At 36.7% G+C, this 17554-nt stretch overlaps 1 protein-coding gene across 1 annotated transcript in view; it reads left to right on the top strand.

Annotated features, from left to right (window-relative positions):
* The window catches only part of IL1RAPL1 (interleukin 1 receptor accessory protein like 1), a 736319-nt gene extending 731561 nt beyond the window's left edge, over positions 1-4758 (top strand). Inside the window, exons 11-12 of the mRNA XM_065652835.1 lie at positions 2661-2831; positions 4040-4758. Of these exons, the coding sequence (XP_065508907.1) occupies positions 2661-2831; positions 4040-4758 (890 nt within the window). The remainder of the gene's footprint in view (positions 1-2660; positions 2832-4039) is intronic.
* Positions 4759-17554: the final 12796 nt, after the last annotated feature.

Below are 17554 nucleotides of genomic sequence, written 5' to 3' on the forward strand. Positions count from 1 at the left end.
GGAAGTAGGTGGGACCATTTAACTGAGAAGAACCACAGGCAGAGATGCTACCTACTGTGTGTTTAAATACTTTTCTTGAGATGGGAGATTTCAACACTTTCCTGAGTTCTCCTGTTTTTCAGTACAACTGAAATTCTACATTTTTTGACTATCCATAAACATTAGAGAAAACAGTAAATAATGCCATAGCTCTTTGATCATATAGCAGAAAAGATAGCTTCTGAGGGCTGCGTAGCTATCTGCCTGCTGTAGCTCTTAAAACATTTCACAGAGTTGGCAATGTAACCCAAATAATTTTAATTAACTAAAATCAGGCTAATACATAAATAGCACAGAAGTAAAACAAAGGCACAGGTGATCATGCCTTGTGTATCTCAGGCATTTCACATTTTGCAAATTGTCTACTCATGCCAGTATGTCAGCCCATCAGACAACAAAATTACCACATCAGGTAATTCTGCTGTAAACTGAACTTTTTACTTTTCATCAAATAATGTCAAAAAACCCCTGACAGATGGAGAGTAAAGTAACTCAGGGAAACCACTGTGTTAATGCACCTAACAGTTTCCCAAACCATACTATGCATCTTGCTGGACTGGAGTTTGAATAAATTGAACGCACCTGTGTAGACATACCCTAGAACCTGGTCATTCTTTGCCCTTCAAATGCTGTTAAACTAGGGAACTAGGGTGGAAAGAAATGTCCCTTGCAGGATAATGCAACTGTAGTCAGTGGAAATGCTGGAGCCTCCATGGTATGAAAAATGTGTATTCGAAATAAATGCATTAGTGTGAGATTTACATATGCAAGAAAACAGCAACATAGCATTAATAATTTTCCCTCTAAGTAAGAATGTGAAAACCGTCTTAGCAATGTCCTGAGCCTTTAAAGCAGTTTGAATACTGCATTATTTCTTATTATTTATCCCTTTGAGAAATGATACATTCTCATCTCTGCTCAAAGACTTTCAACAGAGCAACACTGATCTTGAGCATGTACTGTGGTTATGACCACTACTAAGGTGACAACAGGAAATGGCATTACCACATCATGATTTTGTTGGAATCTCTCCATATTTCTTACCTTTTTGTGTGTTAACTCAGTTTCTGGGTTAACACTGTCCTACTGCAGAAACAAAAATCTTCTTTGTAATCTCCTTCAGCCTTATACATGGCCCATTCGGTGTTGTTTCACAGCATTGTCAAAGTCATTAGGTGCTTGTCTGTCATTGAGGATCATGGTTTCACAAACACTGCAAATAAAAATAATGGAAAGAGTGAACCACAGAAGGCAGTGCTTCTCTTTTTCTTGTTTTTCTTTGGTGGTGGTGGTGGTGGTTTTGTTTGCTTGTTTTGTTTACTGTGGATATAACAATCTAATAGCTAATATCATACAAAAAGTGTGCAGGGGAAAGAAGGAGCACACAGGCATTTCAGGGATTTGGGAAGTTTGAAAGTAGTTACAGTTTAAGCAATTTTAATTTTGTCATCTGCAAATGTTAATGAACACAGTATGTGTGATTCCTCAGAAGGAAGAGTGAACTGCTCAGCATTAGTACCGTTTCACTGATTTCATTTATACTCTTTGTACCCATCCTGCATTTGGCAGACATTTCTAAATAATGCTACCAGAGTACAAAAAGGTGTAAAATGAGGAAAGGAGTGGCTTGGTAAATAACAAAAGTCAGCATTGACTGAATATAACGTTACTTATGACACACAGTCAAGTATTCAATCAGGTGTCTTTTACAAGCAATTGGTATTCTTGATAGTCTGTGCGTAATGTTGTTGAGAGAGTTAGAAGGATGTTAACATTTCATTACTCTTACCATTGATTTTCTTCTGCTTTCTTCACAACAAAAGTCAAAACGTGACCACTTGTTCCACTGAATTAGTTCCTGAGCACTTGCCGTTATTGACCTCCTAATGAAAATTAATGATGGCTCTTTCGATTCAGTCTTTCAAGTAGGCACACCAAGCACATTTAAGAAAGAGGCACATTTATTTCTCAGACTTAAATGAAATAACACACTGTTAAGTAACAAAATGTACATCAGTGCAACATTAAATTTGCAAATTTAAACAGACAGAATTAAAGGGATTTAAACTGCATTATCAGGAGCTGATGCTGCAAAGATTTAAGTTGGGCAATAATTTCAGACCTGGAAAGCCAATGAGTTTTACAACTAAAGCTACACATATTAGTACATTTCAGCCCTGGGCCTTAAATTTATAGTAAAAATCTGGCAATACTGAAATGTTTTTACTATGCAACAGAGACAATTGCACATTGGCAAGCTAGAGAAGAATTCAAATTATTTTCAGTGATTTTTTTCTTTTGTACTCACAAGCTATCACCCCACAACCAACTGGATTTCCTTCATATGGAGCCTCACACAAATGTTTATGCACAAACTGATTTAATCTATGGATATGGATCTCTTCTCTCTTGCATCTGTGTAAATAAATAAATAAATTCTGCCTCTACCAGGCAAAACAGGAAAGGTCAACATATCTGGAGATTGGGTGAAAGCTTGTCATTTTATCTGAACAGTTTCCTATTTGTGGGAAATTGTCCCAGAAATAATTCCTGGGGAATTATCTAGGAAATCTGCAAGAATAATGAACAAACTAACTTACTTTCTTCCTCTCTTTCCTCAGACAACAAAGACTATGATGCATATCTATCTTATACCAAAGTGGATCCTGACCAGTGGAATCAAGAAACTGGAGAAGAAGAAAGATTTGCTCTTGAGATCCTACCAGATATGCTTGAAAAGCATTATGGATACAAGTTGTTCATACCAGACAGAGATTTGATTCCCACAGGAAGTAAGTCATGTCTTTATTCTTGCGTGTTTCCTATACAGCTAATGCAGTGGTTGCAGTGATTGGTTTAGTATTGTTTCAATATCTACTCCTTCAGAATGTCATCTTTCCTCCCTCATCTTAGAGAATGGTGAAGACAAGCCACCAAACATACTTGTTGTGTATTTCCCAGATGAGAGGATTACATTTAGTAATTATATTACTGAAGGTGAAACAGAGGTCTTTGTTTTCTGTTTGCCTGGAAAGATATCCATGATTCTAAGCATTCATTACAGAAATTCAGACAGGAAGGAAAAAGTGTTTGGACTAAGGCAAAGGTTGAGTAATAACATCAACGGCAGAGCAAAGCAGTGAATTTTGTTAGTGTCCACTGCAGATAAATGTGTAGTGGAGGCACTGGATCACTCTCAGAGACTGAAAATTAGAATTGATTCCAGATGGTACAAGTAGATATTTTTTGTGTTTCTTTCACATATTCCAATGTGCATGTAGTAATTTTTTTTAAGTTGCTGTAGTGTTCTTCATAATTTCAGTGCAACCATATAGACAGCTACTAAGATCAATATCTTTTACTAAAGATAAGACAGGATGCTTGGTATAGGCAAAGCACAACATCAAACAATCACATGGGTATTTTTTAAGTCTACAGCAAATGACACGTTAATTTGCAGGAGACTACACTGTTTTTGTGAATGTGTGTGGTGGGGGCGTGAAAGGAAAATTAGAATCTAAGCCTAAAATACACACTACTACAGAGTATCATTTGGGTTTGAGACTAAGGTCCTGAAGCACATAGCAGTTGCTCTGTTGCCTACCTGGCTAACTTTGCCTTTTTAAAGGAAAAAATTATGATGAACACACTTGTTCCAAGAAAGATATAGGTAATGATATAAAACCCCAGCTCATGCGCAAACACTCGCAATCCATAGTGCATGCAGGAGTTGATGTTTCTCAGGATCACAAACTGGTTGAGGTTGGAAGGGACCTCTGGAGGTCATCTTGTCCAGCTCCCCTGCTCAAGCAGGGCCACCGACAGCAGGTTGCTCAGGACCATGTCCTGAGAAGCCAACCTGGCATATTTGCAAATTATATTTTTGAATATTTCAGTGAGCTCTTCTGGGAGCAGGGATTTGCCTCTGTTGTTTCTCTCCAGTCTATGGGAGCAGAGTGTTTTCTTAGATTGGTTTTTGAGCAATTGTCTTATTTTGTAGCCTATATTGAAGACGTGGCAAGATGTGTAGACCAAAGCAAGCGACTGATCATCGTCATGACTCCAAATTATGTGGTAAGAAGAGGCTGGAGCATCTTTGAACTGGAGACGAGGCTTCGAAACATGTTAGTCACAGGTGAAATCAAAGTGATACTGATTGAATGCAGTGAACTACGAGGAGTTATGAACTACCAGGAGGTCGAGGCCCTAAAACACACCATTAAGCTCCTCACTGTCATTAAATGGCACGGACCAAAATGCAACAAGTTGAATTCCAAGTTCTGGAAACGTTTACAGTACGAAATGCCTTTTAAGAGGATTGAACCCATCACACACGAGCAGGTTTTAGATGTCAGTGAGCAGGGGCCCTTTGGGGAACTGCAGACAGTCTCCGCAATTTCCATGGCTGCTGCCACATCCACTGCTCTTGCTACTGCCCATCCAGACCTGCGCTCCACCTTTCATAACACATATCATTCACAGATGCGCCAGAAACACTATTATCGAAGCTATGAATATGACGTACCTCCTACCGGCACCCTGCCGCTTACCTCAATAGGTAACCAGCATACCTACTGCAACATCCCTATGACACTTATAAACGGGCAGCGGCCGCAGACAAAAACTAACAGGGAGCAGAATCCAGAAGAAGCTCACACAAACAGTGCGATACTGCCCCTCTTGCCACGGGAGACCAGTATATCTAGTGTCATCTGGTGACCAAAATGCAAGGGGCTGTCAACCCCCTTGAGTAGGAGCTGAGTCTGCAGTCCGGTGCCTGGAACTACATCCTCGACTGCTGCTGTTAAACATGCATTACAATTGATAACATACGAGGAAAAACAGGGTCTTGTACATATGGTTTTTGCAATTTCTTTGTAGCATCAGTCTTCCTGTTTTACCCATGTCTCTTCCCATTCACATTTTCAACTTTGTTTTATATGTCATTGGAATTTGTATATTTACATTTTTTTAAATGAAGAGACTGCTGTATAGATAGGAAACTTTTTTGCTTCATTAGTATAGTTTTAGACTTTTTGTTTGTTTGTTTTTAACCTCTCTTGGAAATGCTTGGACAAAGCTATGTTGATATCAGAAGCACCATTGTTTTGTTGGCCTGCCTAGCCTGATCCCTGAAGGCCATGCCTGCTGCAGTTCGTCTCTTTTGGAGAATATTTGTTCTTAGAAGGACCCCGTCCCTCACTGAGAGCTCCAGTTTCATTTCTACTCCTGTAATGTGCACTGCTCCTTCCCAGCCCTTACAATGACCCCCATTTGGGGTAACACTACAGTCTGATCATCTAACATGTAACTTGGTAGATACCTGTCAAACAACAGAATATACCCAAACAGTATCGGTTGCTTTACAGTAGTCACTACAGAGTGTGTAGAAACTAGAGATGGTTTCATTTGTTTTTTGTTTTGGTTTGGTTTAATTATTATTTTAAGAATGAGTTGATTGTATCTCTTTTATAAATATAAAAGCAAACCCTATTTTTAACACTTCCTGGAAAAGTATTAATGTGGTTGTGGATTTTATTTTTAAGCATTTAAGTTTTTCTTTTCCCTCTTTCAAAATCCTGCAAATAAGATCATTTGCAATTGTCTAGGCAAGTGAGGCAATAGGCACTGAATTGCAGAGTCCTGCTGATATTTACAGTGATGACTTCCAAACCAAAGGGGAATAAAAAGACAGTATTCTAGATGGTTTGTCACTTTGTATTATAGAAAGTGTTATTTTCTAAAAAAAATAAGAGCAAAGCATTATTTTGCTGTGGGTTACAGAGTCCCCTTGTATTTTAATGTTCCAAAAACTGTATTTGCTTTAAAAATATATATTCAGGATTAAGAAATATTCTTTCATTTGGTTTTAGCTTGTAATGATAAGTAAAACTTTATTAATTTCAACATTATTTCAGTAAGAACTCAGGCAGAAAAAAATGACATGAATACCAACATATATCATTGTTTTCAGAATAAACTTTATTTATACAAAATTAATATTTAAATCAGACCTGGAAGTATTAAAAACAATTTATTCACTTTAATGAATAAATAAATTAGTTTTATTTTTTATGTATGGTTCTATCTTTGAGGAGTTGCAAATAATGTATGTACCACGACTGCCAGGGAAATAAAAACAAAAACAAAAACAAAACCAAAAACCTATTATGTTTACATCTGGACATCTTTAAGACAAATGAAATAAGCATCTTTCTCATATTTTAAATAATGGAAAAGTCCTTTCTGTTTTTAGAAAGAGAGAGGAGTGGAGGAGTGATGTTGTAGCTCTGCAACATATTCAGGCCAAGCTCTCTGCTGGTCTCTGCTAGTAGAGGCAGAGGAGCTGGCATGGAGTTACTGGTTGCAGTCACTGTCATATGGGTTTGATTTACTCTGGCAGAAATGTAACTGATATCCTGGCAAACAGACCTTATAGTCTGCTTCTGTAATCCGTTAGCTTTAGGTATTTTTATGGTAGCTGAATGATATTGGCCTATATAATGGAGGTGTGGGGTTTGTTCGTCCTGATTGTCACATTGAGAAAAGTACAGATTATAATATTTTGGTCTTCTTAATGAGAAGTGAGGGATGGAGAGCAGGGAAACTGCAGTTTGCGGGATGTTTGTGGGAGTAATGCAGAACTGACAGTGTGGGAGGAAATGACTGTGCTCCTGTTGTGAAAGTCAAGAAATCTCCATATCTGCATAACAAGGTAATATTGCTTTGGGATATGTACTGATTTTTATTTGCTTTAAAATGTTTATTTTTCTGACAATTTACTCAAGTCCTATTCTACAATCTGTTCTTTATTATGGTGTCTCCCTCTGGACACGTGCCAACATCTACAAAATGGAACTGAAGCTGACAGGCCAGATAAAATTTTAAGAGAGCTTTGCAAATTTGGTTATTTTCATAGTGTGAGAAAGCTATTATTATTTATTTGCTCTTACAGACTGCTGTCAGGCACTGATGGCATTTTCCTTCATTCATCTGGATGCCAAATGCTCAGTATCCTCTGAAAACAATGCATTATTTTTCCCCTTTCCCTCCCCTTTACATGCCCTGGGGTAAAGACTGAGACGTGGAATAAATTTAGAATGTAACTATCTAACTACAGTCACATTTAGATGATTGGTAGGTGTTTCCTTAGCCACATGGGGAGTACTTTTCTGTTGTTCTATTTTTAGTGTAGATTTGAGCACTTTGAATAGCATGATTCAGGGACTGATGGATACTATTTGATATTCACACTACTTTAAAAAGTTTTTCTTATAATGTTTTGTCATAATATTAAACAAAAGAAAAACAAACAAACAAACAAAAGAAACAAACCACAAAACAAAACCTGAAATAAATGCAGAAGCTATCTAAGGCTTTAGAAACATTCCTCCATAGTGTTCCTCCTCTATGAACAACTCTGTGTGGGAAATAGTGAAGGAAACTGTCGTGTGTTCATGTGCTCTATGTTTGACAAAAGTTCTGTTGGAACATAAAATAAAATGAAAAAAAAATATCAAAACCACAACCAAACCTGTCATTGCCCTAGTGCTTAGGCTCCATTCTTTTTTGGTGAAGGTATTCCAATTTTTGACAATGCAGCCTGAAGTGTGCATGCAATAACCGCATATAATGTTTAGCCATAAGCAAATAGCACTTTATTTTTAAAACTGCACAGTGTGATGATTGGAAAAAAACTTACTCTGCCTGGTCAGTAACTTCGGGTCAGTATGTGGATTCTATGCACATGAATTATCCAAGTGTGGTGCTTTGTCTTTATAAGGCTCTCTCTAATCAGGATAGTCCTTCATATAAAACTAAAGGACTCTGTTGCACAACCTGTGGAAATTAAGTATGAGGGTTCTCCAAACAGCACATATAGCTGGACAGAAATGGGAGACTGTACAGTAAGCAGCTAATTATTTTGAAGGCAAAGTGCATTGCTGGGTCTGATTTTGTTCTCAGTTGCAGCAGTATGATTTGAGAGTAAATCTAATAAAGTTCAATGAGTATAAGATTGACTTGTGTGGAAGAAAATTGGCAAAGCAAAGAGAAAAGGGATGCATATTTGCAGTCTATGACAAGCTGAAATCTTGGCCGCAAGAAAAGCAGCAGCAAAATGTCTTCTGAATTTTAGTAGGGACCTAGTTCTCACCTGGCAGCCAACGTCAAACCCTTTCGGTGTGATCTGGTTTAGAGCTGAATACTGTTAGGCTTAGGTGCAAACTAAGATTTTTCTGTTACAGGACAGCTGTGAAAACCATGTGTATGTTATATAATGGGTGATAATCAGCTTCAAAATAATTGGAAAGCTTGTTATACCCGCCTGATTAAAATTCACAAAGTTTTACTTGGAAATTGTGCATTAATGACACATTTAAATTATAGATAAAGCAGTGAGATTTGGGGAAAACTGGCCTGGTAAACAGGCTTCCTTCATTCTTAAATTTAAAAAAAAAAGAAGAAAATGTCAAGCTAGCAAGCCTAAGGAGAATTTAACTAAAATGCAAAGAAGAAAAACAAAACAAAACAAAACAACAAACAAACAAACAAAAGCCCAGCAGTAAACTAACCTCAAAAATAAGATAAAGACTAAAAAATAGAGAAGAAAGGTCAAAATACCTGTGTTTTTTTACTGTATTGTGGATTTTTTCATCATGCAAAGCTCTGTACTCTGGCTGATCGACATGAAGAAACTGTTTTTTCTCTGGACGCATCCAGACAGATCAGCAACACAGATATATCCCTGTATGTCTAATGCACTTCCAAAGGGTTTTGTATTTGTTGGTAGTCTAGCAAAGAGAGTTTTTGGTGTGTCTTCTACTGTTGTGATACAGAGGATGGCAGAAAACTGTCAGCACTAAAACAATCTCTGTAACAGGCTTGGTTTATTATCCAGAGTAACTATATTCCTTCACACCCACCCTTATCTGATCTGCTGTTATTAAAACACTTTTAAAAACACATTTCTCAGCTAAATAAGAGATTAATGTGACTGGCATCAGAAAAAATGTAAGGAATTTCATAACAATGAGTCTCCTTATATAATGAATACTGCAAGTTTCCTGGCATTTTTTCTTTATCATCATAACTCTTCACCTCCTAAATGTCCCACTGGCTGAACGTTGGAGAACACCATTGTGTCTTTCATTTGAGATACACTAAATTTAATATAGATACTAAGCTGTCATTTGTGATGTAATTTTGCTGGGCTATTTCCCATCAACTCTGGCTATATCCTCCAATAAGACATGTTGACAGTATCACGTTTCTCCAGCTGGCCTTGGGTCGGAGTTCCAGAACTTGGAGTTGTGACCCTGGGGAGTTAAACTAATAGAATTGTTTCAGCTATTAAGAGTTTTCCTATGCTTTTTGATTGTTAGAATTCTGTTCAAGACAAAGTTTGACCTTTTCCCTGGACTAATAAGCTCTGCAGGTGGGAGGTCAAGAGTCCACAGAGTCATGAAGTAGTCAGGACAGAAATTACAAAGGCAGGCCTGATACCTTATTTGGAAAATGTATAAATTCTGAAGCTGCCCAGATTACTAAAAATGGAGTTCATTTGGATTGAGGGTTGTTGAAGGAAAGTATTCTGTTTGTTATTACAACCAGCCTCATTCCAAAAGCTTAGCAGCATTCTTACATTAAATAGCCAATATCCTAGATAATGTAATTTCAGAAACATTCAATAGTCAATTAAAATATTTTTATTTTGGTCGACTGAGAGTAATGTGATTCTCTAGGACCTAAATATTAAATGAAATAGATAATCTTTATCTGGCAGTGAGCTTACAGAAAGTACAAACATCTCGTTGCTGGGTCACTATTGTTAGGAAAAGAATTTGAAGCAAAATTCGAGAGCTAAGAAGACAGCTCACTGCAGCCCTAATTAAATTCTTAGGGACACTTCAGTAGAAAATTTAAACAATTAATATTATGCGTATACCTTCAGCATCACATTAGAACATCGTACATTTGTCTTCTTAAAACCCAGACAACTTAAAATGAAACAATTATGTAAATACAAAGCAGAGGGGAAACAGTGATACAGTTGTCTCTCCATCTATCTTAGCAAAATACTTTAGTGACATCAGGCTCATTCTCCGAGATCACTAACTTATGCCTACCTCAGCAAAACACATGAATCTTTGCCAAATGTGCAGATATCTGGGGAAAAAATGTTGCAATAAGCACTCTCAAATCTTAGTCACATCTCAAAAAGCACTTTATACATTTGTAATGCTTATGCATAGGTACTTTAACTTGTAATCGTTTAATCATAGAACAGTATAAAAAAATAAACAGCATTCTCATAAAAATTCAAGGAAGTCCCAAAAACCTGGGTTTGTTCACAGAACTATGTTTTCCATTTCCTGCAAAAAGACGAACTTTTAACCAGGCCATTGGTAGGTGTCAGTGTGACACAGATACATGGCTAGGGGTGACATGGGGTGGGAGAGGCATAAGGAAGATGTTTTCTCATCATGTCAGGACAAGGTAGGTGGTACAAGACTAGCACTCAGTCCTGCTGCCACAGGAGATTACAGACATCCTTTGCCTATAGGACACTAGATACCTGAATTTACCAGGTACTTCCTTCACCTCCTGTGTGCTATGTGAAGCCATTTATGTAACCTTGTTAGAGGTAGGAAATGTTTTTTCTAGATGACAGGGTCTACCTGAGTCATATGAATATCTGTCAGAGTTCCTATCATTGTAAATAGTAATTAGGGTCAGTATGGTTCATCTCCTGTTTTCTCCACTTACCTTTTCACTCTCCTAAACAAAAGAGACTCTGAATAGCTCTCAGTGCCATACAGCAAATAGCATTCCTACAATTTTTTTTTTTTACTCTTAGATATTTGAAGAGTGAGAAACAGTAGCAAGGACACTGTCTGCTTTAAATTACACTTGCAAAGTTGTTCTTTATGGAATTTTGAAGAAAAATTCCCTGTTCAGTCATCTTGGGCACCTTACCTGCCATACTTTTTTCAAGATCCTGAAAAACAGAAAGGAAGAGACATCAGGACTAAATTTCCAACCCGTGTATATTGCATGTGTTCAAAGAGCTGCTGGATTTCCTTCAGCTCCCACTTCAATCAGTTCTCCATTACATAGACACTGCAACATAGAGCTTTAGAAAGGAAAAATGCTGCTTTCAGGCGCCATAATACATGATGTCTCAGGCACAGTGAGTCTGATGCCACATACTTGCTGAGAGATCAGGTTTCTGTGAGAACTCTAAGGTTTCCTTCTCATTTTGGCCTGGCCTTCTGATTGCCATCTGTTGGCTTGCTAAGGTTCTCCCAAGACTCAAAAAATAAAATGAAGTCAGATATTTAAAAGTCAGGTTGAATCAATGGAAATATATAACATCATCATTGTTTCGAGTAACCGACTCAAACACACAAATCTGCCCCTTTTCCTTGTTCCTTCTCCTGTCCTTCTGTCTGAGTGAGTCACCAGCTATAACTTATTCTAAATGTTCTGTGAAGATATGATCTGTGTTTTTTTTAAATTATATTAGTGAGCAAACTCAAAAATAGTTTAATATAACATCTTGATTTCATCATGAAAGTCTGCAGATTCATTAATCATTTTCACTTTATCCCTGTTCAGCAGCTAATGAAGTTAAAGTAGGCAGCTGCCCAGTGCTGGGCAAGTGGTGAAAGAGCCAGCACATTTATTGAGTTAAGAAAGACAAAATATTCATTTTAGCTTACCCTAAAATAGAATTTAATTATCTTCCCCATATTACACCTAAAATCCACTGCTGTCGCTCACAGCAATTTTGAGTCGCATATGAATTTTGCAGGTAAATCACATTATTAAGTCTGTGCAGTTACTAGTGTCTGTGACTATTCATAATATATAAACTTAAATGTATGCATCATTTATTAGGTAAATATTTTTATTAACACATAGTACATAACTACACTTTCTTAAGAAGACAAGGAAACAAAGTGACCAAAAAGACCTTTACAAGAAAGAGCATGTGCCTAGTTGCAATAGTAGAAGAAATATTTCACTGCCTTCACTTTTACAAAAAAGCTGCAAATACCAATAAAGAAATAAAGGTCTGCAGAGAATTGTTTAATTCCAATGTCAACTGCATCATCTTTTTACCAGCCACAATTTGCCTAGGGGATTTAGTTTCTTTATTTTTTTTCCATTACTTTACTCAGCTCAGGAGGAGCTGGTTGTCCATAAGCAAAGTGCACAACTCAAGTAGTAACAGTCCCTTCTTGGGAGTGTGTTATTCAAACAGCTGGATGGGCATCTTGGTAAAGCACTTTATTACAAAAGCTCCTAGCTGGCCTTGTGAGATTCTGGGAATAACCAGAGATGAAATGCCCAGTAGCTTCTATTAAATACATGCACATTTGAAGATATAAGTGTATACTTACGAACTGGAAAACATTTTGCATTGATGGCACAAACAAGTGCCATGCTAGGCTTTGGGATCATCTTTCTTAATTTGCTTAATGGTTAGTAAAATTAAAAAATAAGTCTACTCAAGTCAGCAGAATTAACACCATGTATAACTGGTGCAAAAAAAGAGCAGAATCAGGCCCAGAATTTGCAAACATGGATTTCTGTTTAATCTGTGATTTAGTTAAAGATTCAGCAGCATTGCCTTTTCCAAATGTTCACTACTATTGCCATATAAACCATAGATTAACATATGTTTTCTTATCAAGGCTTTCTTCGAGGCTATAGATATGACTAAAAACTGGAAAATATGCCTCTTTTTACACTCTGTGCAAAATCACTGAAGACAAAATAGAAGCACTGAAGTTAAGTAGATACATCAACCTATATTTATGCTTACTGTATATTAAATATTTTACCTAAAGAGATTAATTTATATTTATTTTTTAAAAAATTAGATAGATCATAGCTAAAAGCAACTGCATTTTTATAGTAATACTGTACACATTGCTGAGAAGCAAGAGAGTCATGATCAAAATAGTTTCAGTGTATGTTACTTTAAAAAGAACATGTTTTATATTATTCCTTTTTGGAAAATTCACCAAGCCTGATATATCAAACTGAAAAATTTATTGTAACAACTAAAAGATATTAAACATTTTTGTATTTTCATTAATTTTTATTCTTACAGGAGAGAAAACATCACTGACTAAATATGAATGCTGCACATGTTAGCAATAGAAATATTGATTTTTGTAACTTTTTTTGCACTTGCCTTAACTTTTCCACACATATATACAAACACAAATAACACAGAGAGACAGAAAAAAAAAAGAGTATTTAAGGAAATAAAATCCACGGAAGTAGGCAAGTTTTGCATTAATGAATAGTGGCACATGAGCATATTCACTAGAATCCTTGTAAAGAGCACATGGTGCCATAGGTTTGTTAAAGCACAAGTTGTACTTTGTCTAGATTAAAAAATCACAAAAAAAGACAACCAAGCAAACAAAAAATCTTTTGGTGTGATTTGCTTTAGGTTTAAAAAAGTTGAATGTTTAAAAAAAAACTTTATTACCTGCATATGAATATTTTTGTATAATAATATCTGAAGAAGGTTTTAAAACAAAACAAAAAACCCTACTTGCTTTATGGTGTGCAAATTTTAGAGAAAAATAAACAGGGTATGTGTCCAGTTTGTAAAAAATGTCCACCTTTCAAGATTACTCTTTCAATGGCTAAATGCAAGGTTATGACAACTTGAAATACTTTTTTGTGAACTCACAAAGAAACAATAAAGCAATGTGAATAATTTGCGTATGCAAACTTTTTTTTACAAGAAATTCATGCTAATAGCAATACAAAATTAACAGCATGATAAGGAAGGCTTTGAAGATTCCAGTTCAGTGATTTGACTTGCAGGACATACTGGGCCAGAGCATATGCATGGGATAAACTGGCACAGCTCCACTGGAGGCAATGGAGCTGCTCCAGCTTACACCAGCTGAGAACCTGACCCTTTGCTTATGAATACTTTTAACAGTAAATCTTCCTCCATTTATATTTTATTTCTTGTTTTTTCCTCTTGTTCTGCTGTTTCATTTCTTAAGGATATTACTCAAGGATGTATATATTCTATGCATATTCTTTTTTTCTTAAAAACATGAAGGGTCATGGATTTGCTCATAGTAAAGCAACTAGTGCAGACTCATAACTCTCTGAGGGAAAGATTTTGTGTGCATGTGTGTGTGCACACGTGTGTTTGATTTACTACTTCATTACCCCAGTTTTATGACTGTCTAGCTCCACTGGAATCACAGGGTGACAGGGGAACAGAGTACCATGAACTGAATAATTTTTTTTTAGCAGTGTGTGTGTGTGTGGTGTCTGTGAACAGAGTGGAAGATCCTGACTGATACAGGAACTGCAGTGGAACGGAAGTAACTGAAATCACAGCAATGTTGTCATTGCACAAATGAAAGCTAACAAGAAAATGTCCAAAAAGCCATTATGAAAATGTAGACGAATGCTTTTCTTTTTAAAAGTTTGTTGAATACTATATCATTCCTGCATCAGGACAAATTCCATCCTTGGTTTTCTGAATGGACTGTAAGCTCTGTGGTTCTCTTCTCAACTGCAGTGACATAAATCAGGAGTGTCGTTACCTAAAGCAATGGGTTTATACCTGTTTTGTACCAGTCACATGAACTGGAATCACCTTCTTTTTGGCTTTTCTGTCAAGACCCTCATCTCAACTCTTTAAAAGATGCAAGAAACACTTCACTTGTTTCCACTCTCTCATTATTTTTATAGTAAAGTCGTGTTTTCCCTCAGATTCCAGGAAAATTACTCCAAATTTGAACACAGCAGCTCTTACAAAGGCTGATCATATTCTGTAGCAAGAGCTTAGGTTGAGAAAAGAGCTAGCGCCCTTCCTGCTCCAGGGGCCCAGGCCATAGACCACTCTGTGTCTTTATAACTCATAAGTATCACAAGACTTTCAAGACATGATAACCAGATCTTTTTACCTGCAGTAACTCACACTGAAGTACTTTTTTAGTCTAACCACTGGTTTTTGCACCTTTGGTCTGGAACCTGCAGTCAAGGTAACCTATATTACAAAATATTGTTCCTACAGTCACCTTTCTGAACTTTGTAGCTGTCTGCTGTATCTACTTCTGTTGAGATTTTTTAAGATCCTCTGATTAAATGATCATGATTTCACCAGTATCAACACAATTTATTGGCCTGGTACAGTGGCAGGAAATGCGTTTAGCATTCTATTAGACACCGTAAGAGTTACGATTATTCAACTACCAGCATGTCAAGTGCACAGAAACATGGCATCCACTGTAAATTAAATAACATTTATGTATATTTAGTTACATTTTAAAATATTGCTATTAAACAGATATTAATAAAAAATCAATAACACAATGCTCCATTCTTTACTGCATTACTTTGCATTCTTTGCAATTCTTAGACTCATGACTGAGACAAGCACAAATGCAGAAATTTCGTTAATTGCTGATATTCCTTCCAAAAATCATGCACATGTAAACAGACTGGGAAGCCACATATGGCTGCGTGGTTGAAGAGAGACAACCACAATAAAAAGTAAGTAAGCAAGATTACTTGGAAGAACACTAGAGTCCTGACTCCAAAAAATAAATAAAGAGGAAGACAGAGGCAGACAAAAAGAAAGACAGAGAAAAATCACCAACAAGCTCCAGTACTGATCAAAATACTTGGAGTATATCTGGAAAACTTTCTTGGACACTCCTGATCTGCACCATGTAGAGTGGTTATCCAGAACTCTCCATTTCCTGATGACTGTTTCCTGACAAAACCACAGAATCTTTCCTGTGTTCTTTTCTTCTGCTACGAGCTCTCATCCTCAGATGGCACTCTCCTTTACCGTACTGTAACTCAAATACTAGAAATAAAGTTCCTGAATCTAGGAAACTATTGCAGCTTTTGAGGGTCTTTTGGATCACTAAATTAGTATTATAATAAATTTAATTCATTGATTAGATTATGAATTTTCCCTCTCCTTTATGAGTGCTTATTTTCCCTTTCTATTTTTCCCAACATGCTTTTTCATTTGTTCTTCTTTCATATTTACTTTATTTTCCATGGATAATTAATTTGGTAATTACTGAAAAAATATGCAACTCTTAAGTACTAGGTTTGCCTTCTTAGGAATTCAGTGTGGAATCTGTATTGAACCATCTGTTCTTGAACAGAGCTGTGAAATGCAACTATTCACACATTTGTGAGCCTACGTGTTAACTACTGCATCAGGGAGATCAGATTGTCATTTGGCATAATACATACATAACTGAAAATTAAATGCTCAGGTATTTATGGTTGGCACTGAAGTGCAAATAAAGCTGTTGTTTGTAAGTAGAGAGCTGTTTTATTTCAGCTGAAGGACTATTTACAAGGTCTTCTGTTAAACAGCCCACTAAGAGTCATAAAAGACACCCTGATAGTCATATACTACAGAAGTGATGTTGAGAATAAGAAAAAGAGACATTGCAATGCGAGGTAGATCTGTAATTGCAGTTTAAGTTTTAAAAATTTCTCCAAAAATCCCAGGAAATGAATCCTCACCTGAAATAGACTCATGGATTACACACAGGCTAGTTTCAAAGCTCAGTGAAAGCAAATGTCAAAAGTAAAATGAAGAGTAAGCTTATTTTTCAGCAGAACAGGACCTACAGTATTGAGAAGAATGCTAACATCCAGACAGAGGAGATAAAACACCAACATAGAAGTGAAGTCTAACTGCTTTGTGCAGCAATTGAAAAATAGACTCCAGAAAATTAGTCAGACACCTTTAAAGTGCTTTACTTCCCACTTACATTCAGAATTGGTTCGTTCTTTTAAATCAATATACATGCCAAAAAATCAAATAGCTATTCCTTTAGGCTATGAACGCTAATGAAACTTAACCAATTTAGTGTGTTCTCCATGCTTACATTGCAGAGGAATATGCACTGAGCAAGGTAAAGGTAGGACAAAGCCTGTGCCCTTCATGATTACTTTATATGATACTATCATTTCTGTCTTGAGAAATTAGGTGTTGACTGTCATGAGATTTAGTATTGGCTATGGTGAAGACAGCTGTCAGAAGCAACATAGCCCAAATATTTGATGTGGGAATATACTGTGGCTTTTCTGTCAGCAGCACTGGATATGCTGCCAACAATAACCACAAGCTTTTTGTTCTCCAGTGAGCATCATCCTGCACCCCATAGTAGCACCACATGTACTGGAGGGAATGGAGAGAATACAAAAACACTAAAGGTAGAATATACCATGAGTGAGGATGCAAGAAAAAGAGCTATACATCCTACACTGGTTCACATCTCATCCCAAATAATAAATTCCTTGTTGCCTCCAGCAGGTATTGCTTGGTCCCAGTTTCTGGCCCAGACAGATGAGATAGATGGACAATGCTGAACCACAATGTTTGAACTCCTCAGCCATCTCTACACTCCCTACTGCAAGAGGTGACTTCCTCCAAGTTAACTTCCAAAACTCATCTGGATGTAACTACTAATAATATGATCTACTT

This window comes from Caloenas nicobarica, chromosome 1 (genome assembly GCF_036013445.1).
Source record: "Caloenas nicobarica isolate bCalNic1 chromosome 1, bCalNic1.hap1, whole genome shotgun sequence".
Lineage (NCBI taxonomy): Eukaryota > Metazoa > Chordata > Aves > Columbiformes > Columbidae > Caloenas > Caloenas nicobarica.